At 41.5% G+C, this 26896-nt stretch overlaps 1 protein-coding gene across 1 annotated transcript; it reads left to right on the plus strand.

The window, feature by feature from the left end:
* The first annotated feature begins 807 nt into the window (after positions 1-807).
* stag2b (STAG2 cohesin complex component b) lies at positions 808-25013 on the plus strand. Its single transcript, XM_084009664.1, has 34 exons — positions 808-1008; positions 3110-3237; positions 3323-3404; positions 3568-3711; positions 3816-3912; positions 4057-4133; positions 4231-4435; positions 5656-5807; positions 7076-7149; positions 7230-7353; positions 7704-7802; positions 7999-8078; positions 8280-8387; positions 9027-9138; positions 9255-9372; positions 9468-9571; positions 10554-10646; positions 10744-10833; positions 10952-11155; positions 11658-11728; positions 11862-11949; positions 12064-12144; positions 12248-12340; positions 12663-12837; positions 12961-13100; positions 13246-13347; positions 13457-13605; positions 14835-14963; positions 15179-15405; positions 17227-17446; positions 18302-18409; positions 18507-18633; positions 21577-21654; positions 23041-25013. The coding sequence occupies exons 2-34, from the start codon at positions 3194-3196 to the stop codon at positions 23062-23064; spliced, it is 3819 nt and encodes a 1272-aa protein (XP_083865790.1). The 5' UTR covers positions 808-1008; positions 3110-3193; the 3' UTR covers positions 23065-25013.
* The last annotated feature ends 1883 nt before the right edge of the window (positions 25014-26896 follow it).

A 26896-nucleotide genomic window follows, 5' to 3' on the forward strand; every position in this document is an offset into this window, starting at 1 on the left:
TAAAAATAGTATCCTTAATTTTCCTTATGGGTTATTACAGTTTTTCAGACTACATAACATTTTATCAGCTAGAAACACTCCTTTTTCTCAATCGATGTTGCTTTTGCAAAAAGATCTGCAGATATAAATATTTAAAATGGAACCCAACCAGCCTTTAGGTTTTGGCAATTACAAGAAAATTGGGTTATCGGAGCAGCTTGCAGGCACTATCCATGTGGATTATCTGTAGATATCACTCTAGAAAGATGAGGGTTGAAGGTGGCCATATCAAGATTGATATGATAAATTAAATTCCATTCCACTCCAATACTCTTACTGTTTACTTTTCACATCTGTTTCCTTTATGTACTCTATTGAAAGTATTCATAACAATGTTTCTCCTTTACAATGTGCTCTTAATTGTAGTGTTATTTTATTTTACTTCATATTATTTGTGACTCCTGAACATTTACTGCTGCTTTTTAAAAGTTAAATTAAATGTGCACAGAGACTAAGGATTTAGTTTGTAGTGGTAACGAACGCCTGCATTGCTACCAAGTACATGACAATAAAAAAATCTTGAATCTTGAATAAATTAATTTTAGTGATAGGATAATATAAAATACTGGAAGGAAAATTAATGTATATAAATGACCCTTTGTTCAAAAATGAATGGAATTGAAATAGAACCGAAATAGTCAAGACTTCCTGCTTCTGCTGGCGTTTCCAACAAAACACACGTCTTTTTAAGGTGTAGTATCCATCAGTGACCACTAGATGTCAGGGCATCAAAGGGTATCTAATACGGGTACTCTGGCCGCTAGGTGGTAGCTCTGCACCAGGATTTCCTCCTCCCAGGTCGTCGAAACAACAAACCGAACTACGGAGCAAGCGGGGTGAGAGAACGTCCGAAACCGCCTCTGACCGCGACTTTTAAACTCTTTTTACAGAATTGTGGCGGAATTCAGACGGAGGCTGCGTGCGAATAGTAAAAGTTACGATTCGGCCGGGACTACATTTCACAACAAGGTAAGTTTAGCTGTAAAATGGCGGAGAGCTATCTGGAAGTTAGTTGATTTGTATTTTGCTAGCCGTCTCGCTAGCCGGGCTAGCTCTAAATGAGCCCAGAGCGCGGATGCCTGCCTGAACCCGAGTCGCTTTCGCTAGCTCGCGGTACATGGCTACTTCGGTTGTTAGCACGCTAACAAGCTGGATTCTTGGCACAGTAGCGCAAAAATAATTAGTTCGTAGCGCAAATAAGCGTTTTATTGTTTCAGGCAACTTAGTTGCACTTTATATATTTGTAAACAAAGTGTTTGTTGCTTATGCAATACGGTACTGGAACTCCCGAGGCAAGATGGAGGACGCAAGGACGTGATGTTTTTTTAGGTAACGTTAGCGGTTAGCTGTTAGCATAGCTACCGAGTGGTAGTTGTTAACGGCACATTCGTTTCGGCATAACGTATATCTGCTGGGATAATTTGCTTTGTCGTCGGACAAGCACCGAGTGTGAACGGTGTGTAGACGGAAGACGGTGTTTTCATGTCCCTGGAAACATTGGTGACTATCGTTATTGTGTACTAGCCGATGTTAGCATGCGCTAGTACAGTAGGGCTTGCGTTGTTTTGTTATTATGGTCCAAGTAGGATAGCGCTAGAAAACACTTGCGTGTTTACGATAGCTAACTAAAATGCACAGTGCGTGTACGGCGCCCTTCTTGTTGTGTAAATCAGAGTTTTTAAACACTAAGTAGTGCATGCTTACTTGGTCAAAATTGCAACTAGCTGAGGGGGGAAAGACGCCAAAAAAATCCCTCGGTTGCTTAGCTTGTGGCTGCTAGCAGCGCTAGCCAGCGCACCGGTGTCAATTTTGACAGGAGCCGACCAAGAGCGCAGCCGCGGCGGCGTGGTTGGAGGGAACCGAGTCGGTAATGTGCGGCACAGTAGACATGCGGGAATCCACTGGTTTGATTTCCGAAATTTCGTTTTTGTCTTAAAGATCGCCCCAGTCTCGCTTTGCGGCGATAAGTTTATGAGATACACTGACCGATTTGGCGCCACTTTTTTCAGTCTACACCCATAAGAAATCCCGTCGCCTTGTTATGCAGTATCGCCCCTCACTATCAAGGAAATACAGCGCGTTAACACTCTTACAAAGATAAATAACCCGGTTACATTTTTTAAAAACTCACGCAGTCGCAACTACCTCGCATATAGCGCCGATGTTGCACCGTTGCTACGTTGACTTTTTCTTTTTTTTAAGGGTCGGGTTATTTTACGTCGATCATTGTATATTCACAAAATGTGTGCTTGGTAAAATCCCTCATTCTGGCATATGTGGGCCATCGTGTGCATGATATTGTGAATATCATTACTGACGTTATATCGTGACAGTTTCCCCGAAAGTCTACTCGCTTCTCATAAACGCGAGTGTAACGTTAATTATAATTTTTAAGAATGAGAATGACACAATTTTAATTCATCGTTGTGTGTACGAGGAGAGAAAGACACACCTACTCTATGATGGGTGTAGTTGAAGTTTGCCTTTTTCCTTGACCGCAAATATATCTCTAGTGTGCTTTTATTGTCTTCCATAACTCCTAAAATAGGCATTTACATGTTATTGAATTATGAATAACGCCAGACTTATAATTTTAAAATCTTAACCTTTGCTCTCCCCCCTTTTAATGTACGTGCCACAAAATTTACACATCACAACCATGCAATAGTTTTTCTGTGGCCTGCAGTATCTTGTTGATGTTGATACTGTCTTTTGATTGGTTTAGATATGTATGGGGCGGATAGGGCAGTGCCATATTTGGCCATTGAGGAAGACACTCCAATGCTCCTTGCATGACGTTTGTAAACCTAGGGGAGCAGAGAAAGCGAGGGAGCCAATGGCGAGACAGCTGAGCGTGACAGGAGGATTAGTGTACGCCCACTGTTACCATGTGAAACCGTTTTTTTTCTCTCTCAGAGCAGCATCAAAGAAACATTTACTCACTACAGATGATGTGATTTCTGCAAACATAATTTTCTTTTGAAGCCTTTTATTGTTTCTGCTGTGTTGACATTTTGAATTTGTCTGCACGTGTAGCTCTTTCATAGCTCTTCTCTATTACATATTCTAGGTCACATGCAACCTCTCCCGTCTTGCTTTTTCTGAGGATCTCAAGCCAGTCATAAGTTGAAGTTATCCAGAAGATGTTACAGAAATGATAGCAGCACCAGAAATCCCATCAGAGTTCACCTATACTCAGTAAGTGTTTGCCCCCACTTTTAATTTGCTATTAAGGTTGAGGTTGATATGAATTTCCAATCTAACATTTTGTTGTGTCTACCAGCGATACAGACACCCGATTCTCTTCAGACACAGACTTCTCTGAGGATCTCGATGGAAGAAGTGCAACCCCAGCGAAAGGAAAGGTATATTAAACACAAATGGCTCTCTGCCCTTGGCCTGGACCAAGACGCGCTGGCCAAATAACAGTGTTGTGTCTATTAGTCATAGATATTTGTGACAAGCTTATAAAATTACTGTACTATGATTTCACACCTAAGAATTTGTTATGGTCTTCTGCTGTGCCAGGGTGGAAAGAAGGGGAAGAAAGCAGCAGGGGAGAAAGGCAAAGGAGGGAAGGGAGCAGGCCGGCTAAATGGCCACCACCAGGAAAATGGCATGGAAAACATGATGCTGTTTGAGGTGGTGAAGCTGGGCAGGAGTGCAATGCAGGTATTAATATCGAGATATTCGAGATCGCCACACAAAATATATTTTTTCAGTCACATGATTTCAACTTCCTTTTTTTTAATGTTTCTATCCCTCTTTCATTGCAGTCTGTTGTTGATGACTGGATTGAGTCTTACAAACACGACAGAGATGTTGCGTTACTAGATCTCATAAATTTCTTCATCCAATGCTCAGGATGTAAAGGTATGTGAGCACAATCCTTTGTAAACACATTGAGGTAAACATTTAAGCCTGTGTGTCCTAGAGAAACAGGCATTTTTTTAAATCTGACTCTTGATACGTTTCCCGGAGTTGGTCAACTTTCATTATGTCATATGTGTTTATCAGGTGTGGTCAGTGGAGAAATGTTCCGCAACATGCAGAACTCTGAGATCATCCGACGAATGACAGAGGAATTTGATGAGGTAACTTCACTTTTTGCAGTATAGACATAGAGACAAACAACAAATTGTAGTTGTGTTCTTGTCATTATTGATGTTCTTCCCTCTGTGGCCCCTGTAGGACAGTGGTGACTACCCTCTAACCATAGCGGGACCCCAGTGGAAAAAGTTCAAATCAAGCTTTTGTGAATTCATTTCGGTGCTCGTGCGCCAGTGTCAATACAGTATCATCTATGATGAGTACATGATGGACACAGTCATCTCCCTCCTCACCGGACTATCAGATTCTCAAGTCCGAGCCTTCAGACACACCTCAACACTGGCAGGTAAGATGAACTGTGTCTTTATTTGTGTGTGTATGTGAAGCACATTTCAATGTCGGAATCAGTAGCTGTGTGGGCAAAGTAGCCAGTGAAGATGGATATCGTTACATACCTTTTTGCCTAATCAAAAAATATTTTTCTGTAGTGTAGTGTTGTAGGTAAAGGATAGAATTAATGAAACCAACAAGCACTGATGTGCACACACACACCACTTATTTTGCCTGATTTAGTCCTCCTTTTAGTTGTTTGCGTCTGTAAAAGTGGAATATCTGACATTTATCATTGGCTGTTCCTTTTTTACCCACCAAAATAAAGTGCCAATGGCTCCCTGTGTGGAACAACTTATGCTCTACAATAACCAGAGGCATGCAAAACACACAGCCAATATCATTTATGCAGCAGTATTATACATTTTTTAGCAACGGTTTTAGTGCAGCAGGTGGGTGGTGTGAAACCATCTTTATCCTTACATGTCAGTGTACAACTATAACATGCTTTTGTTTATATTTTGATGTCGTTGTCGGTCTTTGCTTCCAGGTTGGAGTGGGTCAGTTGCTGCAGAGCTATTTCAAAAGTCATGTGTGTGTACTAGATGCTGCTAGGAGGAGACTGATTTGTATTCTTAGTGTTTTGGAGTTTGTTTACCTTGTGTCATTTTCAACAAAGTCCAAGACAAGGTCCTGATTCAACTACTTTACTCAAGTGAAAGAGTACAGACTTTCAATCGTACTGAAGTAAAAAGTATCCCTATGAAGGACATCTCTACTGGCTGTTCTTTTGCAAGGATAACTGAATCTCTTCCTATTGATATGAAATTAAATAGTTGGTAGATCCCCACTCGCATTCTAACTAAAGTCACAAGCCTGTTTTGAAAATGTGAGGAGTGGAAAGTACCGACATCTGTTTTAAAATGTAGGGGTAAAAGTAAATAATCAAGTTAAGTACAGATACCTGAAACTTAACCACACTTAAGTACAGTAACGGAAACATATTTAATTACATCCCGCCTCTGAAGGCACCCTGGTTCCCAGCAGATGACATTTAAGCAGGGTATTACTTTATGTTACCCAACCGTGACGCTATAGACCGTAACAAAATGTCAAGTGCGATGAACTCGCACACTTGTGTTGTAAGCCAATTATTCATATCTACAGTATAGAGTTGATGTTAAGCATGGCTTGTTCTTATTGCTTATTTATCCTTATTACTTGTGTTTTTGTCAGCCATGAAGCTGATGACAGCCCTGGTGAATGTAGCTCTAAACCTGAGCATCAACATGGACAACACTCAACGCCAGTATGAGGCAGAGAGGAATAAGATCGTGGCCAAACGGGCTAATGACAGACTGGAGCTGCTTCTGCAGAAACGCAAAGAGGTAAGGTGTTACCTTTTACACCTAAGCACATTCCTTTTGCATTGAGGCCGACACACACATTGGATGAGTCAAATACTATATCTGGGTCAGCGTATTCCAACCAGATGCAGCAGGTGACGTCTTGAGCGGTGGTGTTGTGGTAACTTTGGTAGAAAGACCGTTTCTGTCGTGTGCGCTCACTGCGATATGCCTGAACTGCTCTTTGTTTATATAATTTAAAAGCCTTTTCCAGAGTTGTGTAAAAACTTGTTTTTCAAAATATTTGTAGCCAGTGAATTCCAATTGAATTTGTATTATTCTGATTTAAGCAGTAGACCTCATATTAAAGCAATTACTTTTCATTCATAAAGTTAATGTTGATCATGAAGACCTTTCAGGGTAACTGCCCACTATGTTCCCTACCATAGTAAACAATAAGTAAGGCAGTCTCACCCACGCCCACTACATCAGTTAAGCTTGTTGTATTGGAAGTGTCTTGGCGGTTTTTTTTCTATCTAACAAGCTGACATGGAGTCTTGGTTTTCCTATCTGGTACTGAGCCCTGATAGGACAATGTAATACTCCACAAGAAGCCCTCATCCCCCCCCCTTTTCCTGCCAGACAAACTAACCTGCAATCAGTGGTGATTGACTGCGGGTTTATTGTTGTGGGCAGAAGTAAATGTCAGCAGTCATAATCTAATTTAGAAGGAGCCTTAACAGTGTCTTACACTATCAACGTCTGTCACAGATCATTGACTGATGATCAGCCCCAGAGCGGCTCTTGTTTTTGTACTCTATTCATAGCAATAATAAAAGCCAGAGATCAGTAAGAACCAACGTTTCCAATCAGAATTGATAAAAATGTGTTCAAACATAGCAAATCCTGAAAGAAGCCTACACACAGTCACCCTTCAACCAAGCTAACCGGTTCTATGAGTAAATAATTGTGAATTACTTTAGCTTGTGAACATAAATCCCTTCCACTTTAAGATCTGCAACACCTCTGTAGGCGATGGACCTGCAGTGACTGCGTTAGTGCCAAGTGTAATTCAGCTACGATTGTCTGTTTTATTGGGTTACATAACAACAGGTCCCACAGGGCATCCATCTGTTAGTTAAGCGTGCAGCCACACTACAGCGTGGCGGCATAGTTGGCTGTCGCACATCTTGTCATGTTAACAATGCCTCCTGGTCACCTTACTGTATCATTTTAATCCGCTAGGCTCTATGTTTGACCAAATTCATTTGCTCACACGTTGTTTTTTTTTGCTCTGCTCTTCATTTCAGCTCCAAGAAAATCAGGATGAGATTGAAAATATGATGAATGCGATATTCAAAGGAGTGTTCGTTCACCGATATCGGTATGGCTTCACGTGCACGTCACTGATTGTTGATGCAAAAAACGTTTGTTTGGTTTTAACATATACACATGTTTCAACAGTGATGCGATAGCAGAAATCAGGGCAATCTGTATAGAAGAGATTGGAGTGTGGATGAAACTCTATAGCGATGCCTTCCTCAACGACAGCTATCTGAAGTATGTGGGATGGACGATGCATGATAAGGTGGGTAACAGGAAGATTCTCTTTTAAAGTTTGTTTAAATTCCCTTCACACCCACGGCCCACACTTTATTTAGCTGATAAGACCTTGTCTCAGGACTGATTTACATCTCCCTCACACTCCATAAAGCTTTGTGATGCCACACAATTTATGGTTAAGCTGTATGCAACATCATTCTGAGCCAGAATAAGACACCTGTATGAATGTGCAAGGCTGTTAAACGCACAATGAATGACTGTAACCACAAAAACACAGGATTGAAACCGGGTGTTACCCCTGTTAGCTTTGTAAAGACGGGAGAAAGATCGCTCTGTGCTCCGGATAAATGACTGTTTTCCTCTTCTCTATTCCAGCAAGGCGAGGTACGTCTGAAGTGTCTGACAGCTCTGCAGGGTCTCTACTACAACAGAGAACTAAATGCAAGACTGGAGCTCTTCACCAGTCGCTTCAAGGTCAGCACCACCTGCTGGGCAATTTCAACACAACAGCTCTCAATTTTATTGCTTCACGCTCTTATTCAGCGACAGACCTGGGGGCCTCTTGCTCCGTGGAAACACATTTGTGGTTGAGCTGACAGTAATTTCACTTAATTATCAAACAATTTTAGCCAAGTAACTCATTACATCTCATCTGTCTCTCTTTGCACAGGACCGTATTGTCTCCATGACGCTTGACAAAGAGTATGATGTTGCAGTACAAGCAATTAAACTACTCACTCTGGTTTTGAAGTAAGTGTATTTTTTGTTGATGGTATTTGATTTGTTGTGGCACCAACTTCCATGTTTTGTTTTCGACATATCAGTGTGGCGTGGTCTATATACGTCAAGGGCAAACCCTTACACATACTTTTCAAGAAGGACGTCTTGTGTATGCTACACACAGCCGCTTTGGAGCTTAAGTTGACGGACTCTTTGTGTTTGTCTCTGCAGTAGCACAGATGAGGTGTTGACCCCCGAGGACTGTGAGAGCGTCTATCACTTGGTCTACTCGGCGCACAGGCCCGTCGCCATCGCAGCGGGAGAGTTCCTCTTCAAGAAGTACGTCGGACATGAATCAAACTCATCACAGAGTGGGAGTCAAAACGGTGTTCATCACCGAAAAGAGAAGCATGGAATGAGTTCAGGGAAATTTATGTAGAGGTTCGGTGTAGGGGGAGAGACGTAACATGGGATTTACCACAGTTTAGTGGGATTTTAAGGACAAGTGAGAAATCAAAGAGTAATTGACCTCTTGAAAATGTAGTCTTTGCTGATAGCCAGTGGTTTAACTTTTCACTTTGCTACACTGAAATGCAATTGGGTGTTGTAATAGGGTTCAATAGAGCACATCTAACCTCGTCTATCAGTAATGTGGGGGTGTCGACGGGGGTTTAAAACCAGAGAGGGCAGAAAACATTGCCTCGTGTTAAGTTCAATTTGTCTGCGTCCATACAGACTAAACTTTTAATCTTTTCACCACTAAGTTTTTTTTTCTCATGTTCACCCTGACAGCTTACTCCCAACTGTCGAGATTAAGTTGCTCAATGAATGGTTTCATTTTACAAGTCAGTCTGTACTCCGCTTACTTTATGAGTTTTAATTTTGCAGGCCCCTTGCCGCTTCTGAGGAATGCAGCTGGAGGATTATGTGGGTGTTGCTTTTGTGTGATACCTCAAATAATGATTAATGTTCTCAAAGGTTGTTCAGCCAGCGTGAACCAGAGGAGGAAGGTGCCCCCAAGAGGAGAGGCAGACAAAGCCCCAATGCCAACCTCATTAAGACCACTGTCTTCTTCTTCCTGGAGAGTGAGGTATGTTATCAGGCGATTTTTAATCCTCTGTAGGCTACGGTTTCTGTCTTTTATCGTGAGTGTGTAAGCAGTTTGAACCAATCGTCCTTCATTTGCGTCAACATTTCTCTCCTTAGCTCCACGAGCATGCAGCCTACTTGGTGGACTCTCTCTGGGAATGCGGTGCAGAGCTACTGAAGGACTGGGAGTGTATGATCAGCTTACTGCTAGATGACCCATTGCCAGGAGAGGAAGGTACGGCGCTGGTTTCGCTATCGTGTTTGCGATTCAGAGCACAAACGTCATAGAGTTCACGCTGATTGTTTTTGTGTTTTGTTTTTGTTTCGCAGCTCTTACAGACAGACAAGAGACAGCCTTGATTGAAATCATGCTGTGCACTGTACGCCAGTCTGCTGAATGCCACCCACCTGTTGGAAGAGGCACAGGGAAGAGGGTAAGAGTGGCTAACACACTTTAAAAGAATATTTCAGTTTTTGGTCTTCCGTGATCCTGATTGTCCTGGGTTTGCCATGATGAATATTCTGTTAAACGTGGATCGCTGACTTTATTTCAGAGCTGGGCCAGTACAAGCTGTGCCCAAAGATAGTTTTAAAAAAAATCCCTTTTTAACTTCACTTGCAGAGTTGATATCTTTTAAACAACTGTGATCCAACCATTATGAATGCTAGTATGATTGTTTTTCAACCTTGGCTTTCTTCTTTGCTTTGTCTAGCAGATGTGTTTATGACATTTTCCAAAGATAAAAGGATTGTTTTCTATGCACGGTTGATTGTTTTTGTTTGAGTGTTGGAGAAATAAGTTTGATTCTTGGAATCAGTTGACAGTGGTGTTTTTTTACTTCACTTCTTTGTGCTTGTGTTGACACATTCGCGATTGTCAAATTCGAGACAACGCCGTCTGAAAGCTAATGCCGGATATTCTGCTTGTTATTACCAGCAGCAGCTTGATGTGTAGCCGTTTTCCATCTGGACTGTTGTGTTTACCAAATCGGACATGACAACAAAACGTTAACGTTAATCTGGAATTCATCTCGCAATCTAATTACAATATAGATGTTGTAGTGCTGAACAGACACTTGATTTCTAATTGGATTTAGCGGTTGAATCTTGTTTTGGCTCTTAAATGTCTATTTGAAAGCTGTGCTAATGGGGCCCATTTAAAGAAAATCAGGACAAGTTTGAATAATGTTAAAAGACCGGCTCTCAGTTTTTAACACCGTGAAACATTTAAAAACCTGCCACCGGGAACTTGCAGCTGGCGAACTAGAGCTAGTCCCCACAAACATGGCACATTACATCTGGAAATTAATCATAATTGGCCTGGTTGAAGGTTAAATCTTACAAAAAGTAAAATGTTGAAGACCTTTCTGTCTGAGTTGTGAGAACAAGCGTCTAATTTGCCGCATCTATGATCAGGTGATGACTGCTAAGGAGAAGAAGACTCAGCTAGACGACAAAACCAGAATGACAGAGCTGTATGCTGTGTCTTTGCCCTCTCTACTGGCCAAGGTTGGTTGCATCCACTCTTTGCTCACAACAAGCCAAAGGGCTGTTAGCTTCAGCGGTGCATTCATCGGTCATAAAATATGATGTTTTTGTTCTACAGTACGCTGTGGATTCAGAGAAGGTGACTAACTTGTTGCAGCTGCCTCAGTACTTTGACCTTGAAATTTATACCACAGGACGTTTAGAGAAGGTAAGACACCAATCAAACGAGGGGGAAAAAAGTGTATTTAAGGGAATGATAAAATATTGACTCTTCCTAATTGATTTTCATCTCACACACAATGTGTCACTCTTTCACTCCAAACCAGCACCTGGAATCCCTAATGCGTCAGATCAGGGAAATCGTGGAGAAGCACACAGACACTGAAGTTTTGGAGGTCTGCTCGAAGACTTACCATTCCCTCTGCAACGAGGAGTTCACAATCTTTAACAGAGTGGACATCGCCCGCTCCCAGCTGCTGGATGAGCTGGTGGACAAGTTCAACAGGCTACTGGAGGATTTTCTACAAGAGGTAAGAGTGAAAGGGTGCACATGGCGACACTCCTCAACATGCATATTTTCACTCATAGCTCTTCTTACACCCATCATTTCTACAGCTGAATGTTATCACCATCGTTTTTGCCTCCTGTTATGCATTGTTGCTTAGATCCTCCTTACTTAACCACTCAACTTGACACTGTCACTTACAACACCTGCAAATTAGACTTCCAGCCTCAATCTGTGATGAATTGATTTAATTTCAAAAGTTGTCAAAGTGATGCAGTGTGTTCCGAGTGTTTGGCTGTTTTTCTTTTTCTTCTAAATAATCAGAATATACCTTCCAGGGATGGCATGCTTTATACGTGGAACAGTTTGATTAGTAGTCTTGTGAAGAAGCTCATCAGATATATTTCCGTTTTATCTGTAGAATCTGAACCGTTGCATTTGAATGTGGATAGTTCAGTCTTTGTCAGATCAGTAGATGGTTTTTATCCAACAAATGTAACATGATTGCAAAAATTTTAATTTTCCAGGGTGAAGAGGCTGATGAAGATGATGCTTATCAGGTTTTGTCAACTCTAAAGAGAATCACAGCTTTTCACAAGTATGAAATATATTCTTTCCCCCCCTCATATATTGCCTCCCTTCACGTTTCCTGTGCCCTCTATAGTTGCAACAATACTTTACCAGTGATTCTGTGTGTGTCTTAAACTGAGACTTTCTCCGATCTGTTGCAGTGCACATGACCTGTCGGGGTGGGACTTGTTTACCAGCAACTTTAAGCTGCTCAACACGGGCATAGAGAATGGAGACATGCCTGAGCAGGTTGTTAAATATACACACACGCTGTGACAATGAAGTTAGATGAGTCAACACATTTGTGAGTACTAATGTTTATTAACCAATCTGGAATTATTTTGTTGTTCTACTTGTGAGCAGATAGTCATCCACTCGCTGCAGTGTACCCACTATGTGATCCTGTGGCAGCTGGCGAAGACATCCGAGGGCAGCTCCAGGAAGGTGAGCTCTCATAAAGCCAACGCCGTCCTCCATATCCTGCATCGTTTTGAATTTGGATGAGGTGCGAGTGTGATGTTAAAACCAATTCTGTCTTTTGAATCAGGACGACATGGTGACCCTGAGGAAGCAGATGAGGGCGTTCTGTATGATGTGTCAGCGCTACCTCACCAATGTCAACACGGCCGTCAAAGAACAGGTGACACAGATGCGTAGTCGTACATCTATTTTAAAAACCAAAGCAAGACTAGAATACAGAGTGTAGAATGGGGATCATCAAGAATTGGGCTGCTATTCATTTGTTGCCACAGTGGATGGTTTAGCTACGGAGTGCTTGTAAGAAGGGTGATATTGCATGAACAAATGACTTAAATAGGGGAAAAAACACACCTTTTTGTTAGTTGCTTTGTATAATTATACTTGGCGAAACCTTTGTTACAAATGTCATTTGAAAGGAATCGCTTTGTGTTCACCGAGTATGAACTTCTTGTCCTTTTTTCCCCCCCTCCTGCCTCCCACAGGCATTCACCATCCTGTGTGATCTCCTGCTCATCTTCAGCCACCAGATGGTGTCTGGAGGCAGGGAACACCTGGAGCCTCTGGTCTATTCCCCAGAGGACTCGCTGCAGTCTGAACTGCTCTCCTTTATCCTGAACCACGTCTTCATAGACCAGGACGATGACACAAATAGCACAGGTACAAATGCATCTGTTCAGTACATTTACTTTCTGCCTTGTTCCAATACACAAGTGAAACTGAAGCTTTGCAAATTTTCAAATGTCAAAATCTTTTTTTTGTTATTTCCTCCAATCATATCAGATGGGCAACAGGATGATGAGGCAGTAAAGATTGAAGCTCTGCACAAGAGAAGAAACCTCCTTGCTGCCTACTGTAAACTGATTATCTACTGTGTGGTAGACATGAAGACTGGCGCTGACATCTTTAAACAGTACATGAGGGTAGGTTGGACTTTTCCCATCTCGATGCAGGAGCAACACATGGTTTTTAAAAAGACACATCCACTGTGGAAGACCATGTAAATCAGCTCATCTATACAGAGAGTGAGAAAGTCTTCACGTCCTAATGCATTCTTTTTATTCACAGTATTACAATGACTACGGTGACATCATCAAGGAGACTATGAGCAAGACTCGGCAAATCGACAAGATTCAATGTGCCAAGACACTCATCCTCAGTCTGCAGCAGGTCAGTGGACACACTTTTGCTCTTTAATTCAGTATTCCTCACCTTGTTTTTGTTATTCTTATTTGTAAGAGATTGTTGATCTAATGTTCCACGTATCCCTTCCCGCTAGCTGTACAATGAAATGCTGTCTGAACTGGGTCATGGGTTCGACCGCTCCGCCTCTTCCTTCTGTGGGATCAAAGAGTTGGCCCGTCGTTTTTCTCTAACCTTTGGTCTCGACCAAGTCAAAACCAGGGATGCTATCGCTATGCTGCACAAGTAAGTGTACATTATGCTCGTTACATGACACTGCTCTTCTTTCATTATTTGGCGTTGCATCTGGGAACTGTCATGTTTGACAAATGAGTCCTTGTATACTGTGTTTCCCTTTTGCTGTGTTAGTTTTTTGGAGCGGCTCAAGTGATGCACCGTTGCAGTTTTGCTTATTCCCACGCACTTATGTTTTTCTAAATGCACAACATCAGGCTGTTAAGGGCACTGTGTGGATCTTCATTGCGTTTTAACACAAAACCGGTCTGTTGCGTACTCTGTGGAAGGATTCCACCCACTCCGTGTGCTCTTAAGTAGCAACATTTGTGATCCTAACTCACTTCTCATGCTATATTGAATATTTCCCAACAGTCAACCTAAACTGGTGCAGTGACAAACCGAGAAAATATTGTTTATGCAGCAATTGGGGAATTTAAAGTATAAAAGACACGCAATCTTCCACCTTTTGTAACCCATCGCCCACCCATTGGTTTTGTTTCTCTCATGTGGATTATTATTATTGTTATTATTATAATTATTATATTAAAATCTCAGTCAGGTTCCAGGAAATATGATGCACATTTGCAATGCTTGTGTATCTGCTACACTTGGGCAACATATGCATACATCCATGCATATGCACTATGTAATGGGATACGCCAGATGTGCGACAGGCATTAAAGTAATGACAGACAGGCTGAAGATTCTGCTGTCTTTCCATCTAGTATATCAGATGTTTAAATTTTAAAGTGATGTAGTGCAGCATTTAGGCTGTGACATAACTATAAAAAATCACGATATGTTTTGAAGTTAGCAAGACGCCTATTAACTGTCTTGTTTTAAGAGATTTGTGTGTTGTGTGTTTTTTGGAACATTCTTAGTTCTGGTGACTGGTTTTAGATTTAACATGCTTCTTTTGCCCTGTGGGGGACACTGTCAAACTGTCTGAAAGCTAGTATTTGTACAAAACCATGAATGATGGCAGTTCCCAACAGAGGAAACAGTGAAAAGCAGTTAAGTGGGACATGCTGGTGGACTTTTGGTTTAAAACACGTACCACGTGGCCAGTGTCCCCGGTGCACATGCATAAATATGTCTTTCCTCATCAAATTTTATATTGGTTAAATTTTACGACACAGTTTGGTTAAGCTACTTAATGTTAGATGTCCATGAAACCACTTCTTATGTCTGCTCACAGGCTGTTATTTTCCCCTTACCTGTCTCTTTGCATCACTCAGGGATGGTATCGAGTTTGCATTCAAGGATCCTAGTTCCCAGGGAGAAGGAGGCCCTCCCCTAAATCTGGCTTTCTTGGACATCCTCAGCGAATTCTCCTCCAAGCTTATGAGACAAGACAAGAGGACTGTGTAAGTTTGTTTTTCTATACGTTTCGGCTGAGCTGACGATTGGGAGGCTTAAGTGTAACAGGTGTTTGCAACAACTGGTGCAACTCCCGTCTCTGACACGTGGTTAATGTGAGGCTTTCTTTTACCCCCCGACCCCCAGTTGGAATGTGCACCTGGTTTGTACAGATATATGCATTTGTTGATCTTGTCCATCTGACCTCCTGTTTTCTCCTCAGCCACATGTACCTGGAGCGCTTCATGACGTTCCAGATGGCGTTGCAGCGAGAGGACTGCTGGCTCCCCCTCATCTCCTACAGGAATTCCCTGCAGGCTGGCGGTGATGACGATACTATGTCGGTGATGAGTGGCTACTCCAGCAGAGGCTCCTCCATCCGCTCCAAGAAAATCAAGCCTCCCGCTGTTACAGCTGGAACTTCAGCAGCAAAGAGGAAGCTGCCAGAAGGTATTGCCCACCAAGGGATCAACAAAGTCATTAATAACGGGGTCAACGGTTTTATTGTTGCTTACTTCACTTCAGCGAAAAATTTGCTTTAGTTTAGTACAGTGTCGTTGGGTTGGTGCAGGCAGCTTCATAATGGTTTTGTTTGTCCCAAACCAGGCATGGCTTCTATTAAACGAACAATAGCATTCATTTAGTGGTTGTCAAGCAAAAAAAAAAAAAATGCAGCAACCTGCAAAAACGCTCTGATCGGGCTACAAGAAGGCACGCCTCCAATTTCCACCCGTAAAACACGTTACGTTACGGCGACTGCAACTTGTTTAATTTTTCTAATGGTGGTTGCACCTTTTATTTACAACCGCATCACCCAAATATGTCGCCAACAGAACGCGACAAATACAGACTGGACAGGCAGCCTCTCTGCAGATTTAGACCGTGCCAAAGCATTAAATAATTCTATAAGAGCGTTTATCGCTCCATGGAGTTGACAACACTCGATAATGGACAATACTGAATTAAAGCATGTGGTCAAAGTGCTTAAGCCCCGTTGCAATGTAGATTAATGTTTGCATTTTAGTCAGTCTGAATAAACGGGCAAAACCTAGAGCCCAGTTCAGGAATCAACAGGTCAGAGTCGTAGGATGGAGCTTTACATTTCCAGTACATTTGTGAGATTTATTTTTATTTTATTTGTTGTTGACATCATGCCAGGATATAAGTTCCTTAACTTACAGCCAATCAGCGAAATTGAGTTATGAGTAAAATGTTGTGTGCCGTTCCCCCTCCGCCTCCCATCGGCCTGAAAGTAGGTCTTCATGAGAACCACATACATTATAGCCCAGCTCAACAATGCTGTTACAAAAGCAAAGTTGGAGCCCAGATTAACCCAAATGCGTTCCTACCAGCCTGGCTCAGCCAGCCGAGCCGATGGGCAAGGAGATTAAACAGCAGATGGTGGGAGAGAGTCAGAAGAGTCAAAACAGCTCCTTACCAACCACACAGGGTCATTTAGTTGTGTTTGTGTGTGTTTGCTCAAGACTTGTGCGTTACCAAGATCCCAGTGTCTGGAATATTAAATGTTAATTTAATTTACAAGGCAGCAGAACGTGCAGCAGTGCTTGGTAGGGCAGCGTGATATTGGAAAAGTCAAAGTTAAAAAGTCAAGGGAAACGTTGATCATGGAAAATGAGAACTGTGTGGGTTTTCTTTTGTAGCGCAACGCCTTCCAGTTAATTTGTAGACATCGCACAGCCTGCATTGTGATTATTGCACATGCTTTCTGTGTAAGGGCAGACCTCTGGGTTCAGTGGGTTTACATTCATTTCCACTCCGTACTGTATTCCTCCTGAGAGTTTTCCAAATTTTAATTTGGAAATGCTATACCAGTATACTGACTAAGGATGTCATGATACCAGAAATTTAGTCGATATCCCCGATGATCCGCCTCAAGTTTCTCACTAACAATTACATTTGAACACATCATGAAAACGTTCTAATTTGCCTTCGACCAACGCTCACTTTTATGGAGTAGAGCGTGAACGCCAACGCCAACTTTTGTTAACATAAGCTGTTTTTTATTACCCTTTTTAAAGGGCTTCAAAATGGACAAGCTATAAAACCCAGCATAGTGTAAAAATATTAATTGATTTTGTTATATCACCCAATACATTTTCTCGCAATCTGTTTTGTTTCAATCTTGATTATAATTTACGGTCATGGCAAAATAAATTTGCTAACTTGAAGTGACGTGTCGGCACCTTAAAACAAGTATAATAAAACCAGTATGAGCACGTTTGTCTCACACTTTGGGACCCTCCTTTCCAGAGGAGAGCAGCAGCAGCGAGGTGTGGCAGCAGAGCATGCAGACCCCAGTCATGTTGCCATCCCCCCACCTCACCTCCACTGCCATGCGAGACCCAAAGAGGGGCCGCGATGACAGCTTCATGGGGGTGTACCCCCTTCCCCACGACCAGCCGCCACCCATCCAACTACCGCAACACCATCAACAGACGCCTCAGCACCATCAAACACCCATGGATTACAAGTATGTGTGCCTCACCGTTTCAGTCCTGAGGTAGAACGATGCAGTCGGTTAAACTTCTCCGAGGAAGAGAACTGTTAAGTACGTTCTTTATAGTTAGAAAATATATATATATTAATTCAACATTCAGCACTTTAGTAAACAAGACTATGAAAAGAACAAAATGTTTGACTTGATGTTGGAACCTATAGCAGTTCAGATTTAGGTCATTACGCTTGCATTTAATTTATGCATAAAAAACAAATGCCCATAGGGTGCATAATTAACGTGAATACTTCAATAAATCCATCAGCTCCACTGTACACACATCAAACATCTTTTTTTATTTTTGAACCTTGTTCAAAGGCATATTCTCACACTTCACAGTCCAACATTAACGTCTTCATTTGCCGCGTTGCGGCAGCATTTCAGAAACGCTTTGAATGTCATTTCCTTTTCGTGAATTATCTTTTTATTTCCTGGCATTCTAACTTGGAACTTCCTCCTTTTTAAGATTTTATAATTATCTATTCAGGCCGTCACACAGCTCAGTGGATCACATCTTCTTTTCAAATCAGATCAGAGGACTAGAATGTGAGCCAAAATACATTAGGAGAGGACTCAAGTGAATTTCCCTTTTGTGCGCTATTAATTTTGAGGGTAAGCGGCTGCAAAATATGTGTACTTAACAGCCTGCCAAGTGTTGGCTCTGCTGGGACAGTGACTGATTAGTTTATTTATCCAACCTGACTTCTCATAGGCGCCGGGCCAGCGGTCCATCCATATAGATGTGTCTGGCATCTCTGCTGTATCACCATTCAAATCGGCGAACGTGTGGTTTAACAACGTTGCTAATTGGCGTGCCCCTTGTGCATTCAGTTCCCAGGTGACGTGGATGCTGGCTCAGAGACAGCAAGAAGAGGCACGCCAGCAGCAGGAAAGAGCCATGAACTACGCCAAGCTCAGGACCAATCTGCAGCATGCCATGTAAGACTCGTACAGAAGAGGTGCTTGTGAAAATCTCATTAAAATGAAAGTTTTCATGGTTGTGTAATGGTTTGGTTGTGGGGGGGTTTGTTTGCAGTCGTCGTGGTACTGGGCTTATGGAGGAAGACGAAGAGCCAATCGTGGAAGATGTGATGATGTCATCTGAGGGTCGCATGGATGACCTCAATGAAGGCATGGACTTCGACACCATGGACATTGATCTGGTAAGTTTTTTACTTAATTACAAAAAGCCTTGGTCTTTAAAATGCATCTTAGCATAAAGTTCAGTTTCGGGCAAGACGGATTCTGTTCTTAAATGTTTTGACACAAAGCTTCCCGATAACAGATCCTGTGAAACCCAACAATTTTAGCTCACGACTAATGCACTTTATAACTTATTTTCTGTTTTAATTGAGATAATTAAACAACTTGCAGTCACTGTGAAGATAAAATTACATAATAAACTTTTACATCTTTTTTTGTTTAGTCCAAGAGTGATTTAGTCCATTAGGAGGCAACGTTTGTTGGGTGTTGTTCCTATTAATCTAACATCTGGTCATAGAGGCCAGATGTTGCATCCGCGAACTCATCGTGGTCTGATTATTTTACAGTGCGTAGTAATGGATAAGATGTCAACAGTTGCTCGGGATGTTGTTTATTATCTGAGATACTCCGAGGCAGGGCTCCAGAATAACTTGACATCGGTTGCACTGTTGTGCCTAACTTTTTCATTTAAGTGCTGAGGTTTAAAGTCCACTTCTTTGACTATATTATAAGTATTTTAGTATCATTTCTGCTTCGGTTTGTGGTTGCCTGGCGCTGAAATGCTGCGAGGAAGGGGGCTGCTCTGCCTCGAACATTGTGCTTTTAACATTTGATTCGGAACGTTTTATCATATCTGAGCCACGGAAATTGGACACGCCATTCCTTCCGAAACACACATACGTTGGCCTGTTTGGATGCGGTGGGCTCTGGCTCTGACTCGGAGTCGGATGGGACCAATTCCATCGAGGATGTCGGGGTCAAGGGGAGACTGGTGCTGAAGCGATTAACTTTGTTGATGATGTCATGGTAGCACAGCACCTTTTTCTCTACAATCTATATTTCTCTGTTTTTGTTGCTAAAGGGGGAGTGGGATAGCCTACAGGTGTCTGATTTATTTTCCCCACCAGCATACAGCAAAGAAGAATACCAGGGTTCAGGAGACTGTGGTATTCTTCTTCTGTGGTATTCTTCTTCGCTGTAAAAACAGACAGCTAAATGTTAGGTGCACCGGTGTGATGAGGAATATTTTTAGTCATACTTCACATATCTTTGGTCGCACTCTGAAGACAAACATTTTCAAAAACACAGATTCGTCCACAAAAAATGCCCAAAAGGCTTGTAGCACGCTATCCCCGGCGCCAGCTGAGAACCAGCGGCCCAACGATCCTGACTGCATGTCAAGCAGTCGGCAGCACCATGCTGGGCCCATGTGGCGCCACACAAATAACCTTAACTGCCTGAGAAACCATTGCGGTGGAGAGCGGGCAGCGAAAAACACATTTGATGTGCTGAAATCTTTGTTTGTTCAGACCATCATTCTGACCATCCGTAGCAAAAAAAAACAACTTTTTTTTATGACCTAATAGTTTCCAGAATTTGTCAGCCCCTTCATAGTTTTTTCCATTCAGTTTTGATTTTCATTACAGCGAAACTAACTTAGTTATCTTTTTCATGACTAAGACAATAATCTATGCTGATTGAATTACGTTGTAGTAAGTTTCGCATGTAAACTCTGCCTGCATGGGGAATAACCAGTCGGTTATTCTAAGAAAAGAGTGATTTGTTTAGCATGCGAAAATCAATAACAAGCAGTTTGTGTTGACCTTTTGCATGTAACATCAAAATGTGCAGGAAAGACAAAAGGGCTGTGGTGACGGATATATCTGGGGTTTTTGTTTTTTTGTTTTTGAAAACACGATGAAAGGCTGTCGACGGTGCCTCGCAACTGTCGGTACACCACAAGGCAGCGTGACTTATTTATCTGACCATTTACCCCGACAGCACACAACCATGTATGATCAGGGAAAAGCCAGAACTAAATTTTGTCCCAGACTAATGTCTATTTTGGATGCTTAAGCCAGTGCTGCATTCTCCAAGTGTCATGTTGAATCCATCAACTAGAAAATTGGAATAACTGCCTTATTTTTTTTTTCCTAAATTCACTCCATTCGTTGCGGCTGATCAATTCTTTCCAAATTAAGGGGATGTGATTTATTTTTTTCCAAAACACGACCCTCGTAAACCGTGAAAAATGTTATACCAAAATATTATACTATATTAAATGGAGTATATAAAAATATACTTTATTGTATATTACTGAGCTAGAATCGCTCCGTGCAAACAGAGCTGGAAAATAGGGTCTGCAGTTATGATTATTATTGCTTTATTATCATCAATATCATTATTAACCACCTTTTTTGAAAAATAATTAGATAACTGTCTGTCTGTGTTTTTTATTGATGAATAAATATAATTAATTAAACCGATATTTACAGATTTTCCGAATTTGCTCTTTTTATTTACAGAATAAGATTTAATGGGCAAACATTCTTAGGAGAATTAACTGTTAAGACAAAGGCTGTGCTATATATAAATAATACACATTAAACATTTTGAGTGTTAATACTAACAATAATGATCTAAAATGATTTGAAATTGCATAGTTTCAAGTCAAAAACCTTCCAACTTTCTTGAGTTACCTCCCACAAACATGAACAAGCTTCCAATGAGCCCTCTATGTGGCGCTAGAGAGGTAGAAGGATTGCTTCATGGAAGTTCCACAAGTTAAACAAACTTAAAACAATATAATAATATAATATATGAGGGTGCTATATGGTCAGGGTGTGATGGCGTGGGTTGGATGCGTATGCTGCATCTATTTTCCTGCTTTTTAGACCTTTACCAATGGCATGCTTGTAGTCGTAGGAGTTCAGTGCAAATTATGGAGCCTCCTTTTTTATATTCTGATATCGCTAAAAGCCATATCAGTTTATCTTTGGGGATCATTCAGTTCTAATTTTTATCTCAGGCGTAGATTGTTCAAATATTCATTGGTCGTCTGCCAAAGCAGCTGCTGTAGTTGTGAAAGTTTCTGCTCTAAACTCAAGTCTTTTCTCTTCCAGCCACCTTCAAAGAACCGTCGTGAAAGATCTGAGCTCAAGCCAGACTACTTCGACCCTGCTTCGATCATGGATGAATCGGTAAGGAAGCCTCCAGTTTTATCACTTCGATTTGCAGAATGGATGGCCTGCAATCAATCGCTTACACGTTATGTTAAGCAGGCTACGCCGACGGGCCCTTTACGCTCTGCAGCCAAACACAGCGTTTCTTATTGGTTTAAAAAAAAAAACCCACCATTCTTGCCTGTGTAAACACGCCAAATTTGATTTATTTCAGAATGCGGTGCGGGTCTTGTTTGCAAACCTTAAGAAACCCGTGGGGATTTGCCTCGGGGGTTTGTCCTTAACGCCGCGCTTTGAAATGTGGGGTCCCTCAGACGCTCCCTCAGTACAGAACACTGGGAAAATACAAAATACAATGTGTGGGTGTTTTTGTTTTGTTCAACTTTGAACAATTTCATTGTCACAAAAAAATAATAAATCACAGCAGAAAAGCGTTTTGTCCTCACCAAACACGCAGTGTCTCGTTCTATTACGCTTCTTCTGAACAAAGAAACAGCACGCAGCGCACTTAGCCGCTCAGCTTTTGGCTCTTGACACAACCCCGCTTGGAAAAAAAAAACGGCCTCAGATGCTTTTTTTTTCCTTCTCCGCTCTGAATTACTTCTACACAATGTTAGAAAGGATGAGGCTGCGGAGGAGAGCTTATTTTCAAACGGCAGACGGTGTCAAAAGTGTGGAAAACGGCCACCAGTTGTTACACTACCTGTTTTTTGCTGTGAGCTGCTTTTTATTTGTCTGATTTTAGAAGGTCGGACAAAGTGGGCTGGGTTTTTGTTTTAGATCCAGAAGGAAATAGTCGACATACTGATAATGGAGATACTGTGGTCATACAATACATAGTCCTAGATGAGTTATTATTAGAGGTGTAACGATTCATTCGATGAATCGATTGTCAGTCCTATCGATTCAACTTAATCGATCTGCTAAAATAAATAGAATAAATCGTTTTGGCTTCACCAATAATCGATATAAATGCTTTTAATCGTATGAATCGTGATTCTTAAGATTATGATTGTTTTAATACGTTTAAGACGTCAAAAATAAATGAGCATTACATTTTCGTATTCAGCATAAAATATTATGCAGGACTACTTTTTTATAGAATAAATATGTTAACTAAATAATTCTGTGGTCTGTTTATTTTTTCACCTTTCAGAAGAATACAGATAGTCTGACTCACATTATTGCATGTTTATTTCATGGATATAGAATTTTGATTACAAGTTACAGAATCAAATCGTTCCAAAAAAAAGTTGTCCTTGAATCGGCTCGCCAACTACTGTATCGTTAACTGAATCGAATCGCTGTGAAGCCAAAGATTCACACCCCTAGTTATTATATATTTTTAAGTCTATAACTGCTTATTAACACTCTTTCTCTCCCTCTTCTCTTGGTTTCCTCTAGGTCCTTGGGGTGTCCATGTTTTAAGCTAATATCCAGATGATTTTGACGCTGGGATAACAGAAGAGGCGCTTTGTATTTAAAGAGAATTTTAGATGCGAAAACAGAAGTGTTTTCTGTAAGAAAAAGCAAAAAAACTAAACAAAAAAAAAAAAGTCTGGCTTGTACTCCACGTGGACCAATGACAACCCACACTCAGTGTTGCTTGCTCAGAGAGGACATTTGTTTCAAATATTTACTTTTATAATCTTGGGTAAAGCTCTTCCTGTTCAGAAATAGCGTAACAGGCCACTTCCAAACCTATTAGAAATGAGACGTGTCTGAAGAAAAATCCATAATAGCTTTTTTTTTTTCTCTTTCATTTTTTTTTTTAAACGGGGATGAATTTGGTGTGTTTAACTTAAGATACATATTTTTTTTGTTTATGTCTAACCCTTTTTACAATTGTAGTAAGTTACCAGGTGTGAAGTAGTAATTTATAAACAGACTGTAGTAGCTTGCTTGTACTGTGTTAGCCAAGTGGATGGAGGTCTTTATGTTTCTGTGCATTTTTCTTTTTTTTCCCCCCCTCTCCTCTATCGCTTACGTTTCTTTTTCCCCGTTGTTGGGCCGGATTTTGAGGTCCTGATAACCACTGGTGGTTAAGATGGTGAGGTGTCGCGTAGAATCAGTCATGATCCCTTTATGCTGTGAAGATTTCCCAGAGTCCACTGAACGCTCCACACTGTTAAGCAGTAAGTCCTCGAGCTTACCCCGAGATTTGGACCACTCCTTAAACCTCCATCTACAAGAGAAAAGTGTCCCCCCCCCCCCTTCCCTCCCCAACAAAGAGCAGATTTTTCTCCCAGTAGTGCCACTGTGTGGGCTCTGGCAGACAGCAGCTCATTCAAAGAATTACACATCTTTTGTTTTTTTTTTCTCTCAAAATCCAGCAGCATAATGTTGAAATGGGTATCTCTACATTTTAAATAAAAGTTATATATGAATCGGTGCTGATTTTATATATGTGCTTTTGGTTTTTCTTATTTTTTGACTTTTCAACCTTCAGTCACAAAAAGTTTGAGAAATGTAAGTAAAATTAAAAAAAAAAAAATGAAAGCATGTGAAGCCATGCATCAAGGAAGATTTTTAAATTTGTATTTTTATGTTTTTTTTTCTTTTTTTTTTTTCCTTTTTTGTCTTGATAATGTCTTCGGGTTTCTACCTTTTTTCCTACATGTAAATTAGTTTGGATAAAACTAATGAAAAGACTTGTGAAATTCAGCTTTAAGGTTTTATCAACATTTAAAAAAAATAAAAATAAAAAAAAAAGTCCTGTCACAAAATACTTAAGATTTCAAATGTTAAAAGTGAAAGGTAGTCATTCAGACAATACTGAAGATGAAAGTTATTCAGCAGCGCTGTGGCAGCTAGACAAAGCTTAGATTTTGACATATTTGTCACACACAAGTTTTAATGAAATGTTTTGTCTACTGAGGTTTTTATTTTGTAGTCATTCCATGCTTAAGCCTTAAACATGCTTGTAAAGGTCACCTTCTCTCACAGTAATCTTCCATGTCAGAGGATCGGTCATGTTTAAAGGTGGATAATTGGCTTCTTAGAACATGAAACATGAGGTGGTCAGATGTAATGTGATAAAAGTAGATGAACAGCCTATATGTGTTTTTTGCCTAATTATTTTATGTAAGTAAAAAAGAAAATTCTTTTAAGGAAAAAAGTACTGTTTATTGTTTGTTACTTACCACTACATTGGTATAAATTCTTATTAGATCATGTGTATATAAACAAAATTTAATTTTTTTTTCTCTATCTCTTTCCTTTTGGCCATTTCTGTGTTTTATTTTTTATTTTTTTCCCTGCACTCTTGCCTACACTCTAAGTTGTTGTCTATTATCCCACCCTCTTTCAGTCACTCTGTTTTCTGATTTGTACTTGTCTGGAGACAGTAACTTTTGAATAAAAATCAACACATTTCATCTGTGGCACTTTTTTTTTTTTTTTAACTTTTGACCACAATGAATACTAGACTCTGTTAAATCACATCCAGGCTGCACAGTGGGTTTTTTCTTCTTCCCCTTTTGCACATTTATGCGGTTTGTACTAAAATAATGAATTTGGGAGGGGTTTCACTTTATTACCACAAGGGGGCAGTGTAGCCAAAGGTGGATTTATAATTTCCCCCCCACAATGGTGGTTGTACACGGTGTCACTCTTTGTTATGTGTCTTTTCCCACTTTAATGAATATGTATTCTCAGGCCTCTTCCATGCTCACGTCTCGCTGTCGGCTTTTACATGTGTCGACCATCAAAAGAGCCCATTGCATCATGGGTAATGTGTTGTTCAGCTGAGACAAAGGGGCGCCGTAGGTTCTGTAATGATAAAAGTCGGGACACGAGGAAGCGGAAGAAAAAGGGATGAAAGCAAAAGTGTGTGTGTTTTAAGTGCGTGATTAGTAAAGCACAGCTCCGATCAATTCGTGGCGCATTAGAAAGGGAACGCCCCCCCATCCCTCCCCGTGTCCGGCCCCCTGATACACGAAGAGGCCCTCATCCATCACTACGTCAGCCTTAAGTTGTCACGCTGCTGCTATCGGAAATAATGTGCAGAAAGCACTTATCTTTACTTCATTGTCATCCGAGCCGTCGAGCCCACACCGTTAGTGGAGCAGCGGAAAGAGTCCGGTGGTTTATTCGTTGTCGAACCCGTTTTTATGGCGACGTGCTTTATGTCCACGTCTCCAGGCGTCGGTGCCAAAACTATTATTTTTTTTCCGTCTACTTTTCCCTGTGATTTGTGCAGCAGCAGTGCATGTGCTCGCGCTGAGTGAGGTTAACTTGTGTTTCAGAGGTCAGGGCTGCTCCGGGGGCTTTTAGCTCGTATTTACTCCTGATAACCCAGAGGCCTCCACGGGGCCCCTATCAGCTGGTGTCGAGACCTCAAAGAGGGGTCAAGGAGGACCAGGAATCACGACTCACACTGGAGAAGTTTTATCCAACGGGATCTGAACCGCATTCTTGAACTATGTGTACGCTCTGCATTTAACTCCTGGAAGAGCTGCAAGGCGATAAACTCCCATAATTTGAATTCCTTGGATTAATCCTCAATGAGAGCATTGGATGTAATCTGGGTTGGGATTGGTCAGAGGAAATCTACTCAGATTAAAGCACAGATGGGTTGATTTCCAAGCTCAAGATTCCCTGACTCATCATCTTCTAGCGCCTCGTGGTCCCCTGCGGTTGCACCTCCTCCCTCCATCCTTTGACATTTCTGTGCCACCTCCTGTAACAATGCACCGTGCTACCAATAAAAATATCTGGTAACCACATACAGGGGCGGGGGGGAATCTCTGCTGGATTAAGAGGAGACGCTCTGTGGGCCCGTAACAGAGATGTCAAGGTGAATGCGAAATGAGGAAGAAAAAAAAAAAGAGATCAATGCCCTTCATTATGAGGAGCAGGTTTCATGAGACAGGCCAGAACAGGTCAGAGATTCCTAAGCTATGAATAGAGCGCCGTGGGAACCCGTTGTCTGCCTCCCCCCCCGGCAGGTTTCCTTCACGCCGACACACACACACACACACACACACTGAAGGTATGCTGAATGAGTGAAACGAGTGACGGGTGCCATTGTGCTTGCAGGACAGCAGCATGGAGGATTAGTCTCCCTGCTGACACTGAGGGGCCGAGACGGACCAGCGTGTGGAGGAAATCTGTCATCGGCGGAGCTGCAGGTGGTCCAGAAGGTCTGTGCACGGGGGGGGGGGGGGCGTTCGACTGCCCCGTGAGGTGAGAAAACAAGGCGAGGGAGCGGGGATGATATTTACCCTGGGTGACCCTGGAATCTCATTCTCCTCACCTC

Source organism: Eutrigla gurnardus (genome assembly GCF_963514095.1).
Source record: "Eutrigla gurnardus genome assembly, chromosome: 5".
Taxonomy (NCBI): Eukaryota; Metazoa; Chordata; class Actinopteri; order Perciformes; family Triglidae; genus Eutrigla; species Eutrigla gurnardus.

What these genes read in the sequence shown, in the direction of transcription:
- stag2b (XM_084009664.1), top strand. Translation starts at nt 3,194, where the DNA reads ATGATAGCAGCACCAGAAATCCCATCAGAGTTCACCTATACTCA. An exon ending in TTCTGCAGAAACGCAAAGAG is followed by an intron (nt 5,808 to 7,075) that starts GTAAGGTGTTAC and finishes TCTTCATTTCAG; the next exon opens with CTCCAAGAAAATCAGGATGA. An exon ending in AGAATCACAGCTTTTCACAA is followed by an intron (nt 11,729 to 11,861) that starts GTATGAAATATA and finishes GATCTGTTGCAG; the next exon opens with TGCACATGACCTGTCGGGGT.